Source organism: Hibiscus syriacus, unplaced genomic scaffold (genome assembly GCF_006381635.1).
Source record: "Hibiscus syriacus cultivar Baekdansim isolate YM2019G1 unplaced genomic scaffold, ASM638163v2 tig00110548_pilon, whole genome shotgun sequence".
In the NCBI taxonomy this organism is placed as follows: domain Eukaryota; kingdom Viridiplantae; phylum Streptophyta; class Magnoliopsida; order Malvales; family Malvaceae; genus Hibiscus; species Hibiscus syriacus.
Window position 1 is genome coordinate 5,045,942 of NW_024062775.1, and position 23,497 is coordinate 5,069,438.

The 23,497-nt window shown below is 37.4% G+C and overlaps 6 protein-coding genes across 6 annotated transcripts; 4 read left to right on the forward strand and 2 right to left on the reverse strand.

Annotated features, from left to right (window-relative positions):
• Window positions 1-318: 318 nt before the first annotated feature.
• LOC120130908 (LOB domain-containing protein 41-like) lies at window positions 319-1,600 on the forward strand. The gene is made up of 2 exons (XM_039148057.1): window positions 319-669; window positions 764-1,600. The coding sequence occupies exons 1-2, from the start codon at window positions 480-482 to the stop codon at window positions 1,453-1,455; spliced, it is 882 nt and encodes a 293-aa protein (XP_039003988.1). The 5' UTR covers window positions 319-479; the 3' UTR covers window positions 1,456-1,600.
• A 1,384-nt stretch (window positions 1,601-2,984) lies between these two features.
• Window positions 2,985-3,995, reverse strand: LOC120130648 (uncharacterized mitochondrial protein AtMg00810-like). The gene is made up of 3 exons (XM_039147846.1): window positions 3,891-3,995; window positions 3,271-3,452; window positions 2,985-3,165 (listed from the first exon to the last, which is right to left on the reverse strand). Exons 1-3 carry the CDS (start codon window positions 3,993-3,995, stop codon window positions 2,985-2,987), a joined length of 468 nt encoding a protein of 155 aa, XP_039003777.1.
• Window positions 3,996-7,741: 3,746 nt separating this feature from the next.
• Window positions 7,742-9,157, reverse strand: LOC120130776 (HMG-Y-related protein A-like). The gene is made up of 2 exons (XM_039147934.1): window positions 8,994-9,157; window positions 7,742-8,466 (listed from the first exon to the last, which is right to left on the reverse strand). The coding sequence occupies exons 1-2, from the start codon at window positions 9,042-9,044 to the stop codon at window positions 7,972-7,974; spliced, it is 546 nt and encodes a 181-aa protein (XP_039003865.1). The 5' UTR covers window positions 9,045-9,157; the 3' UTR covers window positions 7,742-7,971.
• Window positions 9,158-9,695: 538 nt separating this feature from the next.
• On the forward strand, window positions 9,696-13,066 carry LOC120130649. Its single transcript, XM_039147847.1, has 8 exons — window positions 9,696-9,744; window positions 9,830-9,913; window positions 9,997-10,505; window positions 10,554-10,738; window positions 10,918-11,105; window positions 11,285-12,067; window positions 12,159-12,369; window positions 12,511-13,066. Exons 1-8 carry the CDS (start codon window positions 9,696-9,698, stop codon window positions 13,064-13,066), a joined length of 2,565 nt encoding a protein of 854 aa, XP_039003778.1.
• Window positions 13,067-16,463: 3,397 nt separating this feature from the next.
• Window positions 16,464-17,653, forward strand: LOC120130588 (flavonol sulfotransferase-like). The gene has a single exon (XM_039147800.1). It carries the CDS (start codon window positions 16,484-16,486, stop codon window positions 17,489-17,491), a length of 1,008 nt encoding a protein of 335 aa, XP_039003731.1. The 5' UTR covers window positions 16,464-16,483; the 3' UTR covers window positions 17,492-17,653.
• Window positions 17,654-19,143: 1,490 nt separating this feature from the next.
• LOC120130651 (flavonol sulfotransferase-like) lies at window positions 19,144-19,524 on the forward strand. Its single transcript, XM_039147848.1, has one exon. The coding sequence runs from the start codon at window positions 19,144-19,146 to the stop codon at window positions 19,522-19,524; it is 381 nt and encodes a 126-aa protein (XP_039003779.1).
• Window positions 19,525-23,497: the final 3,973 nt, after the last annotated feature.

The following is a 23,497-nucleotide window of genomic DNA, read 5'->3' on the forward strand; positions in this document are numbered from 1 at the left end:
TTGAGGAAGGTTCCACGCGAGTTTGCCAAAGCAATCAGCTACCCCATTACATTCACGAGGTGTATTGTTTGAGTTGTCGTACCCAGGAAGGGAGTACAAACTTTTAGTACGTATCCACGTCGATCCTTGAAGAGAGCGACTTACACGCGCGTTAACTGAAAGTGGTGAAAAATCAAAGTGTCTAGCTAGTGGCTCCTTGCATGTTGAAACCATGTTTTTGGAAATAAAAACAACTGCTGCATACCCTGAACCCTGAAAACCAAGCGGCCGCCGCCTACTTTTTTTTTAATTTTTTTCTTCCCTTAAATACTCTCTCACTTCTCTCTTTCGTTCAGTCTCCCAAATTTCCTTCTCTCTTGTCCAATTCACCTGCTTTCAATCTATTTTCTCGTAAACAAATCCAGACATCAATTACTCTGATTTGATATTAGTTTTGATCTTTTCTCCTGCATTCTGGGTTTTTTCGAACCATTTTCAAAATGCGATTGAGTTGCAATGGATGTCGGGTCCTGCGCAAAGGCTGCAGCGATAATTGTAGCATTAGGCCTTGTTTGCAATGGATCAAAAGCCCTGAATCCCAAGCAAACGCCACCTTTTTTCTCGCCAAATTCTACGGCCGTGCTGGCCTCTTTAATCTCATCAACGCCGGCCCCGAACACCTCCGTCCTGGTCAGTACTCTCAAATGTTTTCTATTTTTGCTTTTAGATTATGGAGTTTTATCATCTGTAGACTTACGGGGGGGTTTCTGGGGTTAATTTTCAGGGATTTTTAGGTCGTTATTATACGAGGCTTGTGGTCGGATTGTGAACCCAATTTATGGTTCGGTGGGGTTATTGTGGTCCGAAAGTTGGCAGCTTTGTGAAGCCGCCGTGGAAGCCGTGCTAAAAGGTGCTCCGATCAAGCCTATCGCCACGGAAGATGCGGCGGATGGTCGAGGGCCGCCTCTAAAAGCATTCGACATTCGTCATATTTCCAAAGAAGAGAATTCCGATGATGTTGATCGAGTAAAGAATCGGTGCCGAGTCAAGAGAACTGTGAAGCGGAAGGGGAATAATAAGAAGGTGGTAGAGGTAGAGAGCCGAAACGCGGAAGCCAAAAGGGAGCCGCGTTATTGTAGTGACGAGGGGAACCGATCGACCAGTCACGAGTCTTCACTGAGCCATCAGTCCGAGTTGGCAGTTATGGACGGGGAAAGTAAAGAAACCGAGAGCATGATCTCGGAAGAAACGACTCCGGCGTCGCGACTGTTTCCGGAGGAGCCGGAGTTCGGAGGAAAGGTTTCCGAGGAGGGAAGCGGTGAGCTTGGGCTGGAGTTGACGTTGGGGGTTCGATCGGCGATTTCACGTGCATGTCCTCTAGTGGTGCCGGCGAAGAAACGGAAATTGGAGGAATACGACACGGGTGAGAACGATGGCACGTGTATAGTAGAGCTGGGGCTTGCTTATCCGGCTTAAAAGATATCCTCCTTTGGTCCAGTTTTGGCGGCTCGGTTTCGGCTTCTTTCTGACTTTATACATAGATTAGTGAAAAAAATGTGAGATGTACAAACATGAATAGAAATTGTACATTTATTTATGGTTAATTAAAAATTAGTTTTCTAAACCATATTATTTTTTAGATGCGTTCAAAGTTTTTTTTTTAATTCAATATAGATATCTAATGTTTTTAATTTTAGTACGTGATTCATTAGTCATAAATTAACTATCAAACACTTAAAACATTACACGTGTTATGTCTATAATTTTTTTAGAAATTATTTTTTAAAAAAAAATCAAGATTTTCTTAAATCTAGAACACTTCAAAACCTTATAAATTCATAAAGTTTTAATTTCAATCCTTCTTACCATGGAAGAACTCCATTTTATCACACCCTTAATACACCTGCGCAGGAGAAATCATCGAACCCCGAATTTTATCGCCCTTGTCCCAGCGGGTGAAAGTGGCAGTGTTGACCGTAAAAGCCAAGGATTTCGATCGATGAGGATCGTATAACATTGAGATTCGATGATGTTGGTGGTAGTTAACTATGGTAAGAGGGATTAGATACAAGGATAAATTATGTATTTAGTATCTAAATTATTAATTTTGATATATTTTAATACTTAAACTTCTAATATTTTTAAAATTAAATCTAAGGTGTAGTTTTTGTTTCATTTTAATATCTCATTCAAAATTTAACGCTAAATTTTAAAAAAATAAAAAATTTAGACACTAAAACGGATCAAAACATATAGTTTAGGTAATAAATATGTTAATATTTTAATAGCGTGGTACTAAAATAAAACAAAAACTAAACATTAAGTATGATTTTAAAAAATTAAAAGTTTATATACTAAAACAAGTCAAAGACTTTTCAAGACTAAATGCATAATTTACCCTGAATTTAGTTATGGGAAGAAGGACTAAAATTAAGAATGTTAAAGAATTTTAGAGATTTAAGATATATTTTTATAATTTTAGAGAAATTTGAGATTTAAAAAAAATAATTTTAGTTTTTAATTACTTTTTGGAAAAAAATAAAAACACGACAAAGTCACTTTTCAAATAATTTACTGTTAAAAAAGGTGTAATTACAGAAAACGTGTTCCAACTATTTTATTTATCATATAATAAAGTTTACAAGACTAAATCCTTTATATACAGCCCATCAACAGTTACTAGCCTAACTAGCAATCTAATTAATTAATAACAAACTAACTAACCAAATAACTAAAAACTAATACTCCCCCTCAAGTTGGTGGTTAAAGATGTTGATTAACCCCAACTTGGAACTCAAATATTCATGCTGTTGAACTCCCAAAGCTTTTGTTAGAGTGTCTGCTTGCTGATCTGTTGTCTTCACATACTCTGTTTTAATTATTCCTTCTTGAATTTTTTCTCGAACAAAATGGCAATCAATTTCAATGTGCTTTGTTCTTTCGTGGAAAATTAGATTTGCTGTTATTTGAAGAGTTGCCTTGTTATCACACATCAACTTTGCTGGTCATGTGTTTTTAAACCTAAGTTCATTCAACAAGCCTGTTAACCACACTATTTCTACTGCAGTAATTGCCATGCTACGATATTCTTCCTCTGTAGATGATCTTGCAATTGTGTTTTGTTTCTTGGACTTCCAAGATAGCGAAGAGTCCCCCAGTTTCACACAAAAACCTGTTACTGACCTCCTAGTCATTGGGCAAGTTGCCCAATCTGAATCACAAAAAGCTTGAAGTTGACATTGACTTCCTGCACTTAACAACACTCCTTAACCTGGACTGCTTTTGATATACCTGACAACCCTCAAAGCTGCATCCAAGTATAATTTCCTTGGTTGTTGCATGAATTGACTCAACAATTGTACTGAATAAGCAATGTCAGGCCTTGTGTTGATGAGATAAATCAACTTCCCAATCAACCTTTGATAACTTGTCTTGTCCTTTAACAGCTTATCTTCTGAAATCAACCTCTTATTCTAAAGGAGTTACAATAGGCCTTGCACCCCCAATCTAGTTTCTTCAATTAACTCCAATGCATACTTCATTTGACTTATAATTATTCCTTTTTCTGATCTAAATATTTCTAAGCCAAGGAAATACCTTAATTCACCAAGATCTTTCATTTTGAAGCTTTTATTCAGAATTCCTTTGAGTTCTTTAATCAACCCACTGTCATTTCCAGTTATCAAAAGATCATCCACATATATGAGCAATATGACTACTTTGCTGCATTGTGACTTAGTAAACAAAGAGTAGTTAAACTTGATTTGAGAATATCCTACCAACATAAGAGCCTATATGAGTTTCATGTTCCACTGCCTTGAAGCCTGCTTTAATCCATATAAGGATTTTTGCAGTCTGTGTACCCTAGTCTCCCCCTGACAGCAAAATCCTTCAGGTAGGGACATGTATACCTCCTCAACTAAATCACCCTGGAGAAAAGTATTGTAGACATCCATCTGAAGAAGAGGCCATTGATGAATAAAAGCAAGAGCCATGACTGTTCTAACAGTAACCATCTTTGCCACATGAGAGAAGGTCTCAACATAATCAACTCATTCTCTTTGAGTGTATCCTTTAGCAACAAGACGAGCTTTAAACCTCTCCACTTCTCCATTCGAATTATATTTGATGTGATACACCCATTTACTTCCAATGGGAGTCTTATTAGAAGGCAAGGGTACCAATGACCAGGTATTATTAGATTCCAAAGCTAAAATCTCCTCATTCATGGCTTTAATCCATTCAGGATTTTGAATGGCTTCAGTATAGGTCTTAGGCTCAACTAAATGAGATATAGAAGAAAGGTAAATTTGAGTTTTAGCAGTAAGATGAGAATAAGAAAGAAAATTAAAGATTGGATAAGTACCTGGAAGAGAGGAAGATTGGTAGAATTGCACATAATCATGTAACCAAGCAGGCCGTTTTTTGACCCTAATAGACTGCTTAGGGGGGATAGAAATGCTACTTGATGAAGAGCCATCAGAAATAATTGGCTGAGGTGAAGGTTGAGGTAAAATGGAATCATCTGTTGAAGCTTGAGGTGATGCAGAATGAGGTGAAGACCCAGAAGGTATAAAAGATTGGGTGTGAGGGGGCATGACCAGAAAATCAGAATCAGAAATTTCTTGAATAGGAAAAAATAGAGAAGAAGAAGAAATGGGAAATTATAAGGGAAAAATATCCCCATGGAACTTAACATCTCTATTAAAAAAAGGTTTTTTTTCAAGATTGAAGAGGAGATATCCTTTTTTAGTGGCAGAATAACCCATGAAGACAGAAGGTATTTCTTTTGGGGAAAACTTATCCTTGTAATTTGGTTGGGTGGCATAACATAAATAACCAAAAACTCTCATATGAGACAAATTGGGGGATTTACCATAAAGAAGTTCAAAGGGGCTTTTACCAGCTAAAGAAGAAGAAGACAGCATGTTAATGATATAACAGGTTGTAGTGACACATTCCCCCCAAAACTTAAAAGGAACTTGAGAATGAAATTTGAGGGCTCTAGCTAACTCTAACAAATGTTTGTGTTTTCTTTTAGCAATGCCATTTTACCGAGGAGTATGAACACAGGAACTTTGATGAACAATACCCAATGAAGAAAAAAAAAGAACAATCATTAACAAAAAAACTCATAACTATTATCACTTCTAATGTACTTGATTGTGACTGAAAAATGATTTTTACATAGGCAAATAATTGTTTTAAAGAGAGGATTACATCACTCTTAAGCCTCAACAAAAAAATCCAAGACATCCTTGTGTGGTCATCAACAATGGTGAGAAAAGATCTATAACCACTATGAGTGAAAATCCTATAGGGTCCCCATAGGTCAATATGTACCAAATCAAAAGGCGCAGAAGCTCTAGAAACACTGTGTGGAAAAGGTAACCTAGATTGTTTAGCAAGAGAACAAATTGAGCATTTATGGATACTGTCAGCATGAAACTTATGAGATTGTAAATATGGAATTTTATGTAAACTAGAGAAAGAAGAGTTTCCTAAACGAGCATGCCAAAGCTTTGTGTATTATTGACAGTTGAAAGATTCATACAATTTGAAGAACCCAAGGCAGAACCACAAGAAAAAGAATTACAATGATTAACAGAAAAAATACCATAATCAAAAAGTTGAAGAATAAAAAAAATACAGCCCACGAGACTCCCTACCAATCCCCTTCATCTTTCCAGTGGAGAGATCCTGTAAAATGGAGAAGTCAGGGTAAAATGAAACGGTACAATTAAGCTCTTTGGTCAGCTTAGAAACAGACAAAAGGATATGTGCAAAATTTGGAATAAACAAGACATTCTTAAGGGAATTATTTTGGTCAAGAGAAAAAGAACCTATATATGTTATGGGGGTTGTTTGGCCATTAGGTAAGTATACAAATTTAGAGGATGATGTGCAAGGAACATGAGATACTAGTTTTTGAAAATCAGATAACATATGGTCAATGGCCCCTGAGTCTAATATCCAATTGAAAGAAAGACTAGTAGTGGCAGATTTAATACCTGCAGTATTTGCTACTGCAGTTGGCATTGTATCCTCAGAAGGTGCCTTGTTCAAGAGGCAAAGTATTTGATCATACTGAGCCTTTGTAAACACATGAACACTGGAGACAGTATCCGGCTGTGACTCAGAACTGGACTGGTTGTGAGAACCAAGAGGAGATCGAGTAGAGGCCATAACAACCTGGCCTCCTTTCTTCTTTGAGAATTTAAAATCGACAGGAAATCTAATCAACCGGTAGAAATTCTCTCATTTATGCCCTCGAGCTTTACAATAGTCACACACACCAGAAAATCTTTTTTTATCAACAGTCCCAGTAGAGGTAGAGTACAAAACCGAGACCTCAGAAATTGGAGAAAGGGCAGAAAAGTGAATCCTCTGTGATTTCTCCTGGACCAGCATCGAATACGCCATATTGACAGTCGACAATGGCTACATGAGTAGAATTTGGCTCAGAACAGCAGTGTATGTCTCGTTGAGACCCATGAGAAATTGAAATAATTTCTACTGTGCATAGTGAGCAATCGTTCGTTGTGAAAGAGCACAATCACAAGGGGAAATGGGAGCCAAGGCTTCATACTCATCACAAAGTGATTTAAGTCGAGTGAAATAGACTGAGATGGAGGAATCACCTTGATTCAGGAGTGCGATTTCTCGGTGAAGGAAAAAGGATCTAGAACCATCAACTTTGGCAAACCTTTCCCTCAAATCCTGCCAAACCGAGGCAGCACTGGATGCGAAAACAATCCCAGCGAAGAGCTCTTTGTTGATTGTGTTAAGAATCCAAGACAAGACGAGAGCGTTACACCTCTCCCATTGAGGACGTAGAAACTCATCGAAATCTTCTCGTCGGCAGTCACCAGTAACAAATCCCAATTTATTTTTCGCAAGTAGGGCAATCTTCATCGACCGACTCTACACACCGTAGTTCTCAATGCCGAGAAGCTGAAACGAACAAGAAGGAATCCCAGTGCATCGAAAGCATGCAGGAACAACGGGTGGTTGAAATCAAAGGCAGAATTCTCCATGGCTACGAAGGAGAGAAAAGAGAAGAGAAATCCCTAATTTTGACCAAACGAAGCAGAGTCAAGGGAAAAATTAGCTAACTTGTGATACCATGTTAAAAAAGGTATAATTACAGAAAACGTGCTCCAGCTATTTTATTTATCATATAATAAAGTTTACAAGACTAAATCCTTTATATACAACTCATCAGCAGTTACTAACCTAACTAACAATCTAACTAATTAATAACAAACTAACTAACCAAATAACTGAAAACTAACATTTACGATTTTTTAACAATTTATCTAGGTAACACATCAACATCTTAATGGTGAAAGGAACCTCACACCTATAATTATCCCAAACCTTCCCCACCACCTCCTACTTCCTTTAAACGAATCTTAAGCTTGTCCGATAACACGATCATCCCAATTCACATGAAAGTAAAAATATCTAGAAAAAAAGGTATCATAAACCAGTGGACTGTTTTCTGAACTTCAAAGCAACTACAGATGATCCCAAAGCAACAGCTTACTTGAATGCTATGCCAAATGTCCAGGCAAGAAAGCATCTATGCTTCGAATGCCGACACTGGTATATGCTCGCTTTCTTCACGCAGTTGAAGCATCGTATATTTGTATACCGTTCTCATGCGTGAACGAAGAGTTTGGAGATCATCGGTAAGCAAGCATTACATTAACAATGAAGCAAACTCACAGCATAGAGATATTCGTTGAATACGACAAAGTGAACAACAGAGATCATCATTAGCATTAATCATCATCCTCTACAACAACTTCAAATTCAAAAGAAAAGATTCGAAGCCTCTCAAGTACAACTACATTAGATTTTTCTACAAGAACACTTCAAGCTCACACACACAATTCTCACACCAACAAACACCCTGCAAATTTCACAACAAACAAACACGAGACGTAAAGTAAAATAGTAAGCACTACTACAAGTTAAAAGCCACTCTCAATGTTCAACGCTCACTTCAGTCAATGCTGAAGCCTTGACCTTAGGGGGACGTCCCCTCGGCCTTACGGCCAAGGTCGACATCATAGTCGTGGAGCTCCCACCTATTCCCCCCTCGGGTCGAGTCATCTTCCTCGGCCTTCCACGTGGTTTCCCACTCCCGGAAGGCTTGGGGGACCTAGGGGGAGCATTGGGGTCCTTAGGAGGGCGGCCCCGAGGCCTTCCGGAGCTTAAAACCATACCAGGTGGCAATGGGACCTTGGGTTTTGGAGGCCTACCACGGCCACGCTTTGGTGGGGCATTGGGATCGGCTTTCATGTAATTGTTTTTCCAAAACACAAGCTCTCCGGTTTCTTTCAATCTGTTAAGGTGGTGAGAAAGGAGAGTGGAATGGCCTGTGGGCAAATCTCCATACTTGGACTCTATGTATTTGGATATTGAAGTCTTGTTTGAACCATTCTTGTCGTCCAATGCTTCAATGGCGTTAATAATTAGCTGCATGATAAAACCTTAGACGAGTTATCAAGCGATTTTAAACTAGCATGTAAAATTACAAAAGAAAAATAAAATTCTCATGTGGTTGACAGAAACTTCGCTGATGAATATAAAAAACTGCAGTCAGGAACAAAGAAGAGATCAACATGAAAAACATACAGGAAATCCAAGTTTTATGACAATTCTGAAAGCAACTTGTCCTTTTTTCATATAAAAAAACATCAGAAGAAATCAGGGGAAAAATCAGTGAAATGAAGCAAATTTATACAAGTAAACTGAATTGAAGATGAGAAAACAAGAGAAAATCGCTTTTTTAGAAAGTTATTGTACTATACAAGTATTAAATCAGCAAAAATAACATGAAATTGCATCAAAATTCATGAACTTTGAGGTTGAATGAAAATGGGTTTCTTTCATATTCCATCAAAAATCAACTGTAAACTATAAAAAAAAGTTAAAGATCAAATTTTGATCATTAGTTAAAAAAAGGAGATTAATTTTGAGGAGAGAGTGGAGAGTAGATGCACCTGTGGGTAACAAGGAAGTGGAGGAGGCTTATTGGCCTCTTCAGTAGCCATTAAATTTTTGCACACCCAACAATAAAATCAGCGAAAACGAAAGATTCAATTCCTTCAACGAAGCTTTGAACTTCAACCTTTTCTCTTTGGTTTTCAAAAAATTTCCTCACAAATTAAGTCCCAAAGCCAAAACAGCTTTAGATACTGTTTGATAATCAGTTGCAAAAAAAGGATAAAAATGAACGGATATGATTCTATTGACGGATATAATCGGACGCTTAGAAAAGGGGTTCACTGGGATTGATGACGTGACGGTAGACATTTTAGGTTCTATTTTTTTTATTGTTTTTATAGGGGAATCACTAGGCCTATCCTTCATTCCATTGTCTCTGCTCTATAGACTCGTCCCACTTTGCAAGTTGTCTAATTTGGGTAAACTACATATTTAATATATAAATTATTAATTTTAATATGTTTTAATATTTAATTTTTTATTTTTTAAATCATATATAATATTTAATTTTTATTTCATTTTAATACTCGATATTAAAACTTAATGGAGGAGCTCGTCGATTGCGGCGTTTACAATCTTCTGTCGACGCATATGTCAGTTGATGTAGCTCAAACTTTCCAGTTTGCACTTTTTCGATCCCCTAAACGCGATTTCAATCTCCATATCACAGAAAACGTTTTAATATCTCCAAATCGATAATGGACTCTTCAATTTCTTCATCATCAGATCTTCATCGTCAATCATCTTGTGGGCCTGAAACTGACGATGAAGATGATTGACGATATCCCTATTCTCCATACCGACCATAACCTATTTATTTTTTCGTTCTTAGATGTTGGTTTAAGGGATTGGGTCCTGGATAATGGACCTTGGCATATTCAGAATAAACCATTGTTCTTGAGGAGCTGGTCACCTGGTATGCAAAAGCTTAGTTTTGATCTCACCTTTGTCCCAATTTGTGTTCAACTATACAATGTCCCATTAGAACTCTATTCCCAGAAGGGCTTAGTTATCTTGCTAGTGCTTTAGGTAACCCATTGTACATGGACACTATTACAACTTCAAGAGAGAGACTCGAATATGTTAAGGTGTGCGTGGAAATTGAAGCTGGTGTCACCATCCCAGAATCCATTCAGGTTATCTTAAAGGATGGCTCCTATGTGAATGTTAGAGTTCATGTTCCTTGGTTGCCCAAATTTTGTGCTAAGTGTAAAACATTTGGGCACCATGTCAATTCGTGTATTGATGTCAGGCAGCCCCATCAGAAATCAAAAGAGGTGCAAGTTTGGAGGAAGAAGGATAGTAAGGGCACAGAGACTGTTAGTAAGGGTAGCTTGCATGTTACTGTTATTACTGACACAGGGACTGCTAATGCACCAATTGAGATTTCTCAAAGCTCAACATTGCCTCCCGATTCTATCTGCAACCCTAAAGGATTACTTGTGGGAAATACTGTGGAGAGAATAGTGCTTGCTTTACAAGAGAACAATATGCCTAATTTGATGAGAGTTAGTAAGGATACTGCTAGTCTTCCACGAACTGCTACTGAGACATAGAAGTTATCAGATGCTTCTGTGTCACTGGAGCTGTCAGATTCTGTATCTACAGTACATGAGAGGGTACCTACTGATGGTTTCATTCATACACAGAGCACTGACCAATCTAGTGATTTCCCAACCTTACAGGATTCCTTGAAGAAGAAGCAAAAGGGAAGGAAAAAAAGAGGTTATTGGTTCTTCAAGTAAAGTCAAAGCTGTAGCTGAGGGCATTAGGAAAGCTCGTGTGGCTTCTTTGGGGGTTGTCATGCTGTTTAATGAAATAAAACCAAAAAGAAATATCACCTTGAGAAAGCTAGAAGTTTTATGGTGAATTCGAGCATAGGGATTAGTGCTCAGGTTGCTTCTTTTTTATGATTGTCAGCTTCTGGAACGTTAGGGGGATTAATAACCCCCGTAAACAACTGAAGGTGTTAAAGAGGTTATTTTCTTGTGAGGTTGATATATTTTGTTTGATGGAGTCTCGTATTCGTAGTGTGAATTCTGTTAGCTTTACTTCTGCTTTATCTGATGATTGGTATTTTGTTGGAAATTATGATTTTATTGAAGGAGGTAGATTGTGGGTCTTTTGGAGGAAGCACATCTCTTTCTCAGTTTTGAGATGATGTGACCAGTCCATATCTATCACTGGGTCTGTTGATGGGCATGTGACTACTATTACTGTTGTTTATGGCAGTAACCGTGGTGTTGCTAGAAGAAGACTTTGGGAACACTTGGGTATTGTTGAGAAGGATATTGGCCCCTCCTCTTGGCTGGTTGGGGGGACTTTAACATCATTGCCAAGGCTGAGGAGAGTTCTGATTTTGACATCATGGGGATTCACTGTACCCTTGATATGAAGGACTTTCAAGACTGTTTAGAAGACCTTGAGCTCATGGACCACCCTTTCCTTGGACCTTTATTCACTTGGTCCAATAAGCAAGAAGGATCCTTCCTGGCTCGAAAGTTGGACAGAATCCTTGTTAATGATCAATGGATGGTTGATTTCCCTGACTCGTTTGTTGAATTCAAGGCCGAGGGAGTATCTGACCATTGCCTTGGAATGTTGTGGACTCATAAGGGCATTATGGCTAAGAAGCCTCGACCATTCAAGTTTTATAATATTTGGTCTGGTCATGAAAAATTCCTTGATGTTGTTAGGGATTCTTGGCAGCACCAATATGGTGGGGATGTTATGTGCTGCTTGTTCAACAAGTTGAAAAGACTTAAGCATGTTCTTAAGCAATTTAATTCAAAATTTTTTGTTGATATCTCTGGTAGAGTCAAAGCCAAGAGGGCAAAATTGGAGCAGATTCGGATTTTCAATCTAGCTCAATTTAATCAGAGGAGGATTGAAGAAGAAATGAAGGTTCATACTGACTTAGTTGACTTGAAAGTTGCTGAAGCTGCTTTCTATAGGCAAAAAGCCAAGGTCCATTGGCTAAGAGAGGGTGACTTGAATACAAAGTTTTTTCATCAAAGGGTTCTCTCCAACAAGAAAAAGAATTCTATTAGGGTCATTAAGAGTGAGGATGGTCAATGCCATGATTCTTTTGAAGGAATATCCTCTGAGCTAGTGGGCTATTTCACTAACCTCATTGGCTCCCCTGATTTATCTTGTTAAAGGGTGTTCAGCTGTAGCTTTGAAGGACCTGTTGAACTACTCCTTGCCAGAAGATGCAGACACCTTACTAACAAAGGATGTGACTGATTTGGAGATTAAAGAAGCTCTTTTTAAGCAAGGTGTGTACAAAAGCCCATGTCCTAATGGTTATACTTCTGGCTTCTTTAAATCTGCCTGGAGCATTGTTGGCAGTGATTTCATTGCTGATGTAAGGTATTTTTTTCACTTTTCCTAATTGTTGCTTGCTTTTAATACTACTATCATAGTTCTGGTCCCAAAGTCCCTAAATGTATGTATGGCAAAAGAGTTTAGGCCTATTTCCTGTTGTTCAATTGTTTACAAAACAATCACCAGAATCTTGGTTAATAGGCTTACACCTTTTTTCCCTGGCATGATTTCCTACAACCAGTCAGCCTTTGTTAAGGGTAAGAGTATTGTTGATAACACCCTTTTAGCCCAGAATATTGTTAAAGATTACTCTAGGAAAGGACTTTCTCCTAGATGTGTTGTTAAAATTGATATACATAAGTATTTTGACTCAATTAACTGGGATTTTTTGCTGACTGTTTTTGAGGCTATGGGCTTTTCTGAGGTTTTCTGTCACTGGATCAGGGTTTGTATTACTACCCCAAAATATTATGTGTGCTTGAATGATAGTTTGGTGGGGTATTTCAAGGGGGCAAGGGGGATTAGACAAGGTGATCCATTGTTTCCTTATCTTTTTGTCATGGTGATGAATGTTCTTTCTGCTATGTTGAACAAAGCTGCTAAGCATGGAATTTTTAAATTTCATCTTAAATGTAGAAGAATCTCCCTAACTCACCTTAGTTTTGCTGATGATCTCCTTGTATTCTGTCATGGCTCTCTTGAATCTATTCTTGGTGTTCAATGTATTCTCGAAGGGTTTTAAGATATGTCAGGTCTCAAGCTTAATGCTCTGAAGACTGAACTTTTCGCCTGTGGGCTAAGTGGGAGTACCCTTGATCAGATTCAATCCGTTATCGGATTTAGAGTGGCTCAGTTACCTGTTAGATACCTTGGAGTGCCCCTGGTCACTCGGAAACTCACTAGTAAAGACTGTGCCGCTCTTTTAGGGAGAATCAAGGACAAGCTCTCTCAATGGTCTAGCAAGAAGCTTAGCTTTGAGGGCAGACTTCAGCTGATCAAGAAAGTGTTGCACAATATTTTTAATTATTGGAGCATGCAACTCATTCTCCCTAAGGGGATTGTTAGGGACATCGAGAGGCTATGCATGTGGTTTTTCTGGAAGGGCAGTGACTCCCCTGCTAAGGGAGCTCGTGTTGGATGTAATCACATTTGTTCCTTGAAGTTTGAGGGTGATCTGGGCCATAGAGACCTATCCTTGTGGAGTAAAGCATGTTGCTTACTGCTAATTAAAAATATTCTGGCTAATGAAGGTTCTATTTGGATAGTTTGGATTAAAGAATATTGTTTTAAAAATGTGAGTTATTGGGAAGTGATATGTAAAGGCCATTTCAGTTGGATTATTAAAAAATTGTTGAATCTCCGTGAGGTGGCTAGAACTTTGTTTCTTCTTAGTACTGATTGGAGTCTAATTTACAGCAAACAGATATGGGAAAATATTAGAACCAGCAGAGAGAAGGTTAGTTGGCACAAAATCATTTGGTTCCCTGTTCATATCCCGAAATGTTCTCTCATTTCGTTGATGGTCATCCTCAATAGACTGCCTACTAAGGACATGTTGATTCGTTTTGGTTTTGAAATGGATAATGGTTGTATTATGTGTGACAATGGGCTGGAAACACGTGACCACCTTTTTGCTAATTGTTTCTTTGCTAAGGAAGTTTGGGACGCTGCTCTTGTAGTGTGTGGGATTCGTTCTGGTCTGTACAGCTGGGATGAACGAATGAACTGGCTGGTTGAGAACTTGAGAGGTAAGTCCCTCCGAGTTCGATTTTTAAAGCTCGCATGGACTGCTTATTTGTACTACATCTGGGAGGAGCGTAACCACAGGATTTTTAGGAGATATTCGCGTTCAGTTGAAGCGATTGTTACATTGATCAAAGAAACAGTTCAATATAAATTGTATAGACACTCTACACATAGAAGAGATGATGTAAATATGCACTTGTATATGAGTTGGGGACTGATATAGTGTTTTCTGTTGTTTTGTAGCAGCTTTGTTGCTTTCTTTGGATGAATATAAGTTACTTATCAAAAAAATATGTGATTATACAAAAATATTTGATTTTTGTGGTGAGTAGTTACTTATCAAAAAAATATGTGATTATACAAAAATATTTGATTTTTGTGGTGAGTATATTTTAATTAAATAAAAAGGATAATGACTATATATTATATTCTTAAAATCAGTAAGAAAAAAAATAAAATACAAATATAACTGGTTAATCACATAGTTAACCCAAAAAGTAAACGACTATGTTGCTTCGGAACCATCTCCCTCCCTGTAGATCGGAAAAAGAAAAAAGAAAAGTAAGTGAAATCGAGAATATTAACCTTTTTCTTTTACACCACTCTAATCAACACTTTTCTTTTTCCCTTTTATATACAGATTATATTGTATTTCTCCTTGCCGGTAACATGTTTCAAGGACAGTCTTAAATCTAATATGTACTTTATTGTCTACTGATTAGATGACAACTAGGCCACTGCTTCTTGTATGATTACACAACTCCATGGACCATATATAATATGTTGGCTATCATTGTTTCATTCAAAATATTTTCTACCAAACAAAGTATATTTTTAAAAAATATTTTTCATTGTTTGAATATTACGATGTAAAATGTTTTTTTGCTGTTTAATTGATTTTTCTAAAAAAAAATTTCAAAATTTATTTTCAATAAACAAACATACATGTTTTATGAATTTTCTTATTCTTTAGTTTTATTGAATTGCTTTTATTATTATAAAATTATATTTTATAAATTTTTGAATATAAAGTATAATGCTTTAAAGTTTTGAATATGTATCGTATGTGGATAGTACCATAATAGGTGTATATGCTACTATTTTTTCTCATGACAAAATAACTTTTTGTTACTGTAATCGAGTATGGTTATAAGCCATTACAATCAAAACCAACAGTCTTGTCTTGTAGGACCTCAAAACACTAAGATCAGTTTAGATTCACACCCAACGAAACAAACAATTTTGTAAGCAAAAACTGAATCAAGGAAAAAAAAAACTACAAAGGAAACACCACCAATTGTTCTATCATCTCATTAACTCAATACTATGCTCTAAACGTTTCTTTCTTCGTCTTGTCCTTTTCTAAAAATTTCATGTTGTTGCAATGCCGAAGCTCGTAGATAAATCATAAGTTTCCCACCTGATTAACTATGCGTAAGTAAATACGTATATGCAACCAACTATATAGCACAACACAAGCAAATCAAATACATTGCAAAAATCTGCTTGAGCTAACAACATATGGCTGGATATTCTTGGACGCTAAAAGAAAGTTAGAGTGCGGATTGTAAAATGATTTACCAGATTTCAATCGGTAAGTCATTTTTACAGGAAAAATGGGTAACTAGGAAAATATTTTTCGTAAAGTGTTTTCCTTCAAACAAACACACCTTTTATTTATGTTATTTCCACTTTTTATTCTTAACAAGTGTCTACAATTAGGTCCGTTCCTTCTGTTTTGAATGAGAATTCCATCATTTTAGGTTACCCTACATGAACAAACCAGGTAATTAGTTTAGTGATACCTGTGTGAATGAAATAAATACATAAAATCAATTCCATCATTTTTGGTGACCAAATTATAAGAACTTAAAAGTTCAGAGAGTATTAGTGAAATTAATCCTAATTTCTTAGTTAACGTTGACTTTATCAACGCTCGTTTATGCTAAGCTAGAAAACATTTTCTGTCTCTTTCACAAAGTCAGAAACGGAAGTCATAAGTACGACGTGACAAAAGCAACGGTGGTTAGCGTCTGCTATTCTTTATTCTAATCACAATATGATTATGCGGCATAAGTAGAACGGAAAATATACATAAAGAACAAATTCGTGAGCATATAAAAGATAAATACAGAGTTATTTAAATATCACGGTTTTGTATTAATTATTGTTATAATTATGGATGTATGTTTTTCTATACATAGATACACCTCATTTTGAAAGGCATGGTTAACCAATACGAGTTGTTCAGGTCCAATTAATTTTTTATTTTAATTAAATATATAAATGAATTAACAATTCTGTACAATTACATCAGCAACATATGTAGCTGGTATGCAATCGTCTATAAAAACATGCCCCTCCGCCTACTAACGTCAACAAACGCAATTCGCTACACAAAATTGGTAGTTCCATGGAGTCCACCATGGATTCCAAGAGAAGCCAAAGCTCCCGCGGTGAAGAAGAAGAATTAATCTCAACCCTTCACAAACGACAAGGTTTGAATTCATTCAATTTGAATCTCGTTAAGTACCAAGGCTTTTGGTACGCGGACATGTCGTTGGTGGCCACAACCATCTCAGCTCAACGACACTTCCAAGCTCAACGTTCCGATATTTTCGTTTGCACCGCTCCGAAGACTGGCACAACTTGGCTGAAGGCACTCGCTTTCGCCATTGTCTCGAGAACAGCCGTCGACGGTGATTCCACCGCCGACCCTTTCGTTTCCAAGTCGCCGCATGAATGTCTTCCCGCCTTGGAGTATGCTGAAACTTTCGCCCCTTTCCATCGAGATCCTCGGAACCCTCTAATAGCCACCCATGTCCCCTTCTCTTCATTACCGAAATCTGCATCAGATTCCTCCGGTTGTAAAATTGTTTACATTTGCAGGGACCCCAAAGACACCTTCGTTTCCATGTACCACTTCTTTGCCAAACTGGCGGCGTCGAGGAACATGGAACCGGTCCCTCTCAATAAAGCTTTCGAGTTTTTCTGCGAAGGAGCATCAAGTTTCGGACCGTATTGGGACCATGTTTTAGGGTATTGGAAAGCAAGTTTGTATCAACCAGACAGAATCCTGTTCTTGAAATACGAAGACATGAAGGAAAACACAGCTTTCCACGTCAGGAAATTGGCCGAATTTATTGGATACGGATTCACGTTGGAAGAAGAAGGAAACAGGGTGGTGGAAAAGATTGTAAGAATGTGCAGTTTCGATCATCTAAGTAACCTCGAAGTGAATAAGAATGGAAAGATTGCAGAGAACACGCCATGGGAAATGGAAAATAAACTGTATTTTCGTAAAGGAACCGTGAATGATTGGGAAAATCATTTGACACCAGAGATGGCGGCTCATATGGATTTGATAACCGAGAAGAAGCTCAGTGGTTCGGGTTTAAATTTGATCTATGGTAAAAAATAATTACATTCATCTCTCGTTTAAATACTCAGAGATCATTTGAATAATCTCTCCCTCCATACCTATCTCCAGTTCCCCGGGACTGGTATTCTCTAAACTCTCATCTATACCATGTAATGCTTGAGTTTGGATTGGCATTCAAACATTCCAAACACATTTTGCTATTAATGTTTCGATCTCCTCTCATGAATTCTTTTATGAGATTGTTTATAAGTATATTGCTTATATTTTCGAATGAATGTTTCTTGTCATTCGAATTCTTGAACAAATATTTTTTAGCTCCTCAAATTTGAGAAAGCTCATAAACCATTACAGCAGGGATCGACGTTAAGATTTTATGTCAAAACTCAAAAGTATGAACTCAAGAAATTATATTAGAAATTTTAATGGTGCGAAAATATATTATCAATATTAAATATAAAATAAATATCTAAATTACGCGAAAGTTTAAAATTTTTAAGGGGTGTGATCCACCTCAACACACTCCCTGATCCGTGTATACCCAAAATGATATATTCAAATGGCTGTCCCTTGTTCCCATATATAATGGGGTAAGGGAATGTAAGATAGTAGGCTGCCCCCAACACTAGGTTGAGAGCAGCTTCCATAGGAGACCTTCAAATTATGAAATGCCCTCCATAGGACTCAATCCCACGACCTCAAGGTTAAGAAACCTTGTACTCTACCAACTGAGCTGGATGGTCATTTCACCCAAAATGATATATTATTGTATTTAATTTTATGAGATTTAAAAATATTTTTGAAAATTTTAAATGGATACAGTATTTGAAGATAATTAGATTAATTATCGGTATTTAAAGTAGCTGTGAAAGTGTTGAGAATGTCTATTTACAATGACTACTGAAAATGGATGGAAAAAACTCTAGTGCAAGTTATAGAATTTGTCACTTTCGTTTAAGTTTTGTATTTTTTTCTTATTGAATTCAAAAAACATAATATTTGATTATTTTTGTCTTTATTTCATTAAGATAGGGTCATGTTTGTATTCATTTAATTAAGACGTGATCATGTTTATTTTTATCTGATTAAAATGTCGTTACTTACATTATCGATTTTTATATGTTTCGTCATTAAAATTTTGACTATCGTTACTGAGAAAAGTTGAAGAAAATTAAACAAAAGTGAACACATCTTAATTAAATATAAATGAAAGTGATCAAATATTTTTTTAATTTAGTGAGGAAAAATGTACAAAACTAAAACAAAATTGATCAATCCCGTAGTTTACTCAAAACTCTATTAGCAGTTTCAATTTTAACATTTTTGGCGGCCGAAGTATAAGAGTCTTAGAAGTCCAAGGAGTACTAGTGTAGTTTACCCTAATTTGTAATAAATTTGAATATGTCAACGCTGTTATTCTAAGCTAGAAAACATTTTCCGTCTCTTTCACGAAGTCAGAAAACGAAAAATATATGTTTTTCTATACATAGATACACCTCATTTTGAAAGACAAGGCTAACCAATACGAGTTGATCAGGTCCAATGTAATTTTTTTTTATAATTAATTAAATATTTAAATGAATTCACAATTCCTTACAATTACATCAGCAGCATGTGTAGTTGATGTGCAAGTACGTATAAAACTATGTCCCTCCACAAAATTGATAGTTCCAGACTCAATTTGCTTTCCGTCCATGGAGTCCAAGAGAAATCAAAGTGCTCATGGTGATGAAAAGGAAGTAACCTCAACCCTTCCCAGACGAGCAGGCTTGAATTTATTCTACCAAGGCTTTTGGTACTCGGACGTGTCTTTGGTGGCCACAACCATCTCAGCTCAACGTTCCGATATTTTCCTTTGCAGCTTTCCGAAAACCAGCACGACTTGGCTGAAGGCACTCGCTTTTTCCATCGTCTCGAGAACCACCGTCATCGACTGTGATTCCACCGCCGACCCTTTCGCTTCCATGTCGCCGCATGAATGTCTTCCTGCCTTGGAGTACAGTGAAACTTTTACCCCTTTCGACCGAGATCCTCGGAGCCCTCTAATAGCCACACATATCCCCTTCTCTTCGTAACCGAAATCTGTATCAGGTTCCTCCGGTTGTAAAATTGTATACATTTGTAGGGTGTCGCAACCGTCTCTCGGTTGGGCATTAGAATTGGGCTTCGACTTGAAAAATATGGATTGGAGTCGCCACTGACCACTTTAAAACGAATTTAGGTGGGTCGAACACCATCTTATATGATCTGCGTTGTACCAGAAACGTGTCGGATTCGGGAGTCGGTTACGGCCAAGGAAGGATTAGCACCCTTGAACCGTCCTTTCGGTACCAATTAATTTATCGATTGTCTTAGTTGCGAAAATTAAAAATTAAAATTGAAATTTAAAAACCCGATTCGAATAGTTACCTTTGATCAATTAAAAAAACCTAAAAGTAAAAAATAAAAAAAATAAATAAACATTAAAAAAATCAAAGAGAAAATAAAATAAATTAAAAATTAAAAATTTTAAAAGTAGTAAGATAAATGAAATGAAAAAAAAAACTCAAAATAATTGAGGGACCATGGCGAGATTTTACCCAAAGTTTACAACCACTTCAGATTTTGTTTAATCTCACGCAATAGGAGACCAGAATAATGGCTTTCCTATTCATTTGCCTTATCTTTGAGATTTCGTTCTCTGAATTGGTTGGGAATATGGGGCCGAGAGAATGATTTTTCCAGACTTCTTCAAATTAAGTGGGTTACACCCTGGAATAGTTTGGCACGTTCAGTTGAGTGTGAGAACCAAAATTAAGAAAAATTGGTTCATTCATTCTCTTTCTCAAATCGTGTGTGTGAGAGAGAGAGCTTTCTCTACACTGGTCTGATTTTCGGAAGCTGGGGCTGGAGCTACCACGACGATCGATGTTGGTCCTGGTCCGCCGCTCATTGTCGACATCCGTCACCGCCGTACACTGATTGCCGTCGTCGGCCAAATGGGAAGACTCCTTCCCTTCTATTTGTTTCACGTTCTGTTCTTCTCTCCCTCACTAGGCTATTGCTTTTACATGTTGATCTTCACTATTATAAAAAAATATGCAAACCAAAATTGTACCAGAAGAAAGAGATTGAAAAAAAAGCTTTATTGATTCTTTATTTGTCGAAAATACAGCAGCGTTCTTCCTCTCTATTGTATAATACTCTCCCCTGTTTTATCTCGTATCGAATTGAATATTTCCTCCCCCTTCCCCCCTGTTTGTGTTCGAGATTTATAACAACGAAATAGGCTATTTTTGGTTCCGAATCTTCAGTATTTTATTTGGACTAAAATACTTTCGGTGGTTGTTTTGCTTGAGCCGAATGCTTCGGAGATAGAGTCGTGTTGCCGTGAAACTCGGATGCTAGGGTTGACTCCATGCGGCGCAGAGAGGAGCAGGGAGCATGCGGCGATAGGGTTTCTGTTGCTGGGTGGCACGGGCTGCTCTACTGGACTTGGTTCACTGTTGGGCTTGATACAAGAAATATAAAAAAATGTGTTAAACATACCATATAATATAATTATAATGAGATAAAACACTATATAAATATATTATACTAATATGATCGTAATAATATGAGGGCAAAATTAGGTGTCTACAGCTGCCCATCTTTGCTCATTTTTGTGTTAACAAGAATAGGGCAAAGATGAAAAAGACACAAATTTCGGCCATATCGAATATCCTCTGTCGTAGAGTTGAAATCCGATATTGAAATTGGTTTGTCAAATTGAACTGAAATATGGAGTGACTCCCTCGTCGTGAGGTCGAGTTGAACTGGAAGCTTCTGAGCACGATATCCTTCGTCGTGAAGTTGAAATTGAACTCAGAACTTTTGGCAAGTGGCCTCTAAATCGTTTTCTGGCTCAAGATACTTCATCGCGAATGTGAAACTTGACCTGAAGACTTTGGTGTTGTGGTGTTACAGATGACTCATTTGTCGCGAAGTTGGGTCAATCCGTTTGTGAAGTTGGAATTGTATATGGCTCCTTCGTCGTGAAGTTGAGCCTTGGATTTGGATATCCTTCGTCGTGAAGTTGAAATCCAATGTAAGTTAAGTTGTTTCGAGGCCAATATCTTTCGCTATGAAGTTGAAATTGGCTCCAAAATTGGGAAATTGTTTGTTGACAACCAGCAGTCCCTTCGTCGTGAAGTTGAACTTGCGTTGTCTGGAGTCCAATATCCTTCGTCGTGAAGTTGAAATTGGCTCTGAAATTGAGAAGTTGTTTGTTGACAACCAGCGGTCCCTTCATCGTGAAGTTGAACTTGCGTTGTCTGGAGTCCAATATCCTTCGCTGTGAAGTTGAAATTGGCTCCGAAATTGGGAAATTGTTTGTTGAAAACCAGCCGTCCCTTCGTTATGAAGTTGAACTTGTGTTGTCTAGAGTCCAATATCCTTCGCTGTGAAGTTGAAATTGGCTCTGAAATTGGGAAGTTGTTTGTTGACAACCAGCCGTCTCTTCGTTTGTGAAGTTGAACTTGTGCTGTCTCGAGTCTAATATCCTTCGCTGTGAAGTTGAAATTGACTCTGAAATTGGGAAATTATTTATTGACAACCAGCGGTCCCTTCGTTGTGAAGTTGAACTTGCGTTGTCTAGAGTCCAATATCCTTCGCTGTGAAGTTGAAATTGGCTCTAAAATTGAGAAGTTGTTTGTTGACAACCAGCGGTTCCTTCGTCGTGAAGTTGAACTTGCGTTGTCTGGAGTCCAATATCCTTCGCTGTGAAGTTGAAATTGGCTCTGAAATTGGGAAATTATTTGTTGACAACCAGCGGTCCCTTCGTCGTGAAGTTGAACTTGCGTTGTCTGGAGTCCAATATCCTTCACTATGAAGTTGAAATTGGCTCTGAAATTGGGAAATTGTTTATTGACAACCAGCAGTCCCTTCGTCGTGAAGTTGAACTTGCGTTGTCTGGAGTCCAATATCCTTCGCTGTGAAGTTGAAATTGGCTCTGAAATTGGGAAATTGTTTATTGACAACCAGCGGTCCCTTCGTCGTGAAGTTGAACTTGCGTTGTCTGGAGTCCAATATCCTTCGTTGTGAAGTTGAAATTGGCTCTCGAGCAAAATGTGATGTTTCGAGAGAAACTTTCAATCTGTCGAGTTGGTCGAAGTGTAGCTTCTTACTTCCGAGTTAATCAATCACCATCCTTCTTTGAAGGCGCTTGAGAATCGAGTATCCTTCATCCTGAAGTCAAAACTTGACTCTAAAAGCTGCAAAAACGTGTATGCTAAAATGATGAATGTGATGCACCTAAGTATGTTTAATATGCATGCAATATGAATGAATTATGTGTTATCTTCTGGATGGAGTTTCGTGCTTTGTCTGTCAATCAGGTCCTTGGAATGGATCGTGCCCCATTTGCTTCCCGAGCTTTGGCTTTACAGACCTTTCATATTTGAGACTGTTCTGCTTGAAAATGTTTTTCTCCTTTTTCTTGTTTTAGGAGAGAGACATGATAAAAATGTTGTAAAATATTGTTCGCAATTGAATCAAATTGTAAATGTGAGTTCAAAAAATATCAAAGGAATCAAGAGCTCTTTTAATGCTTTCAGAGTTACAAATCTTTGACAAATGTTCAAATGGATGAGTTGGCTTTAGGTTAGCCTCCTTTCTAAGGTTTTGGTAACCCAAAATGTCATTTTTTTTAAATATCGAAATATGCTTTGGCATTTCATTTGGGTGCGGACATAATGACGCAACTAGAATGACCAATTACTAGACATTTTATTTCGGTCCTCTGAAATCTTCCATTTGTTCAAGCTTTGTAGGCTCCTCCAACAAAGGCAGTGCGAAAAAATATCGGTCTAAAAATGAAATTCTTGAGTGCTCGTGTGTAGTCGACTATAACAGGTGTTCCTTAACTCCCTTAGTCTAACATTACCGAAAATTTCTTGCTCAGATAAATTTGATTTAATTTTCCATTGTCTGGCTAGCTGAATCCATAAAGTCGGGGCGTTTAACCAATTACTTTAGAGGGACAGCTTAACATTATAATCACTTTTATCAGGTTTAACTGAAGGGTTCATC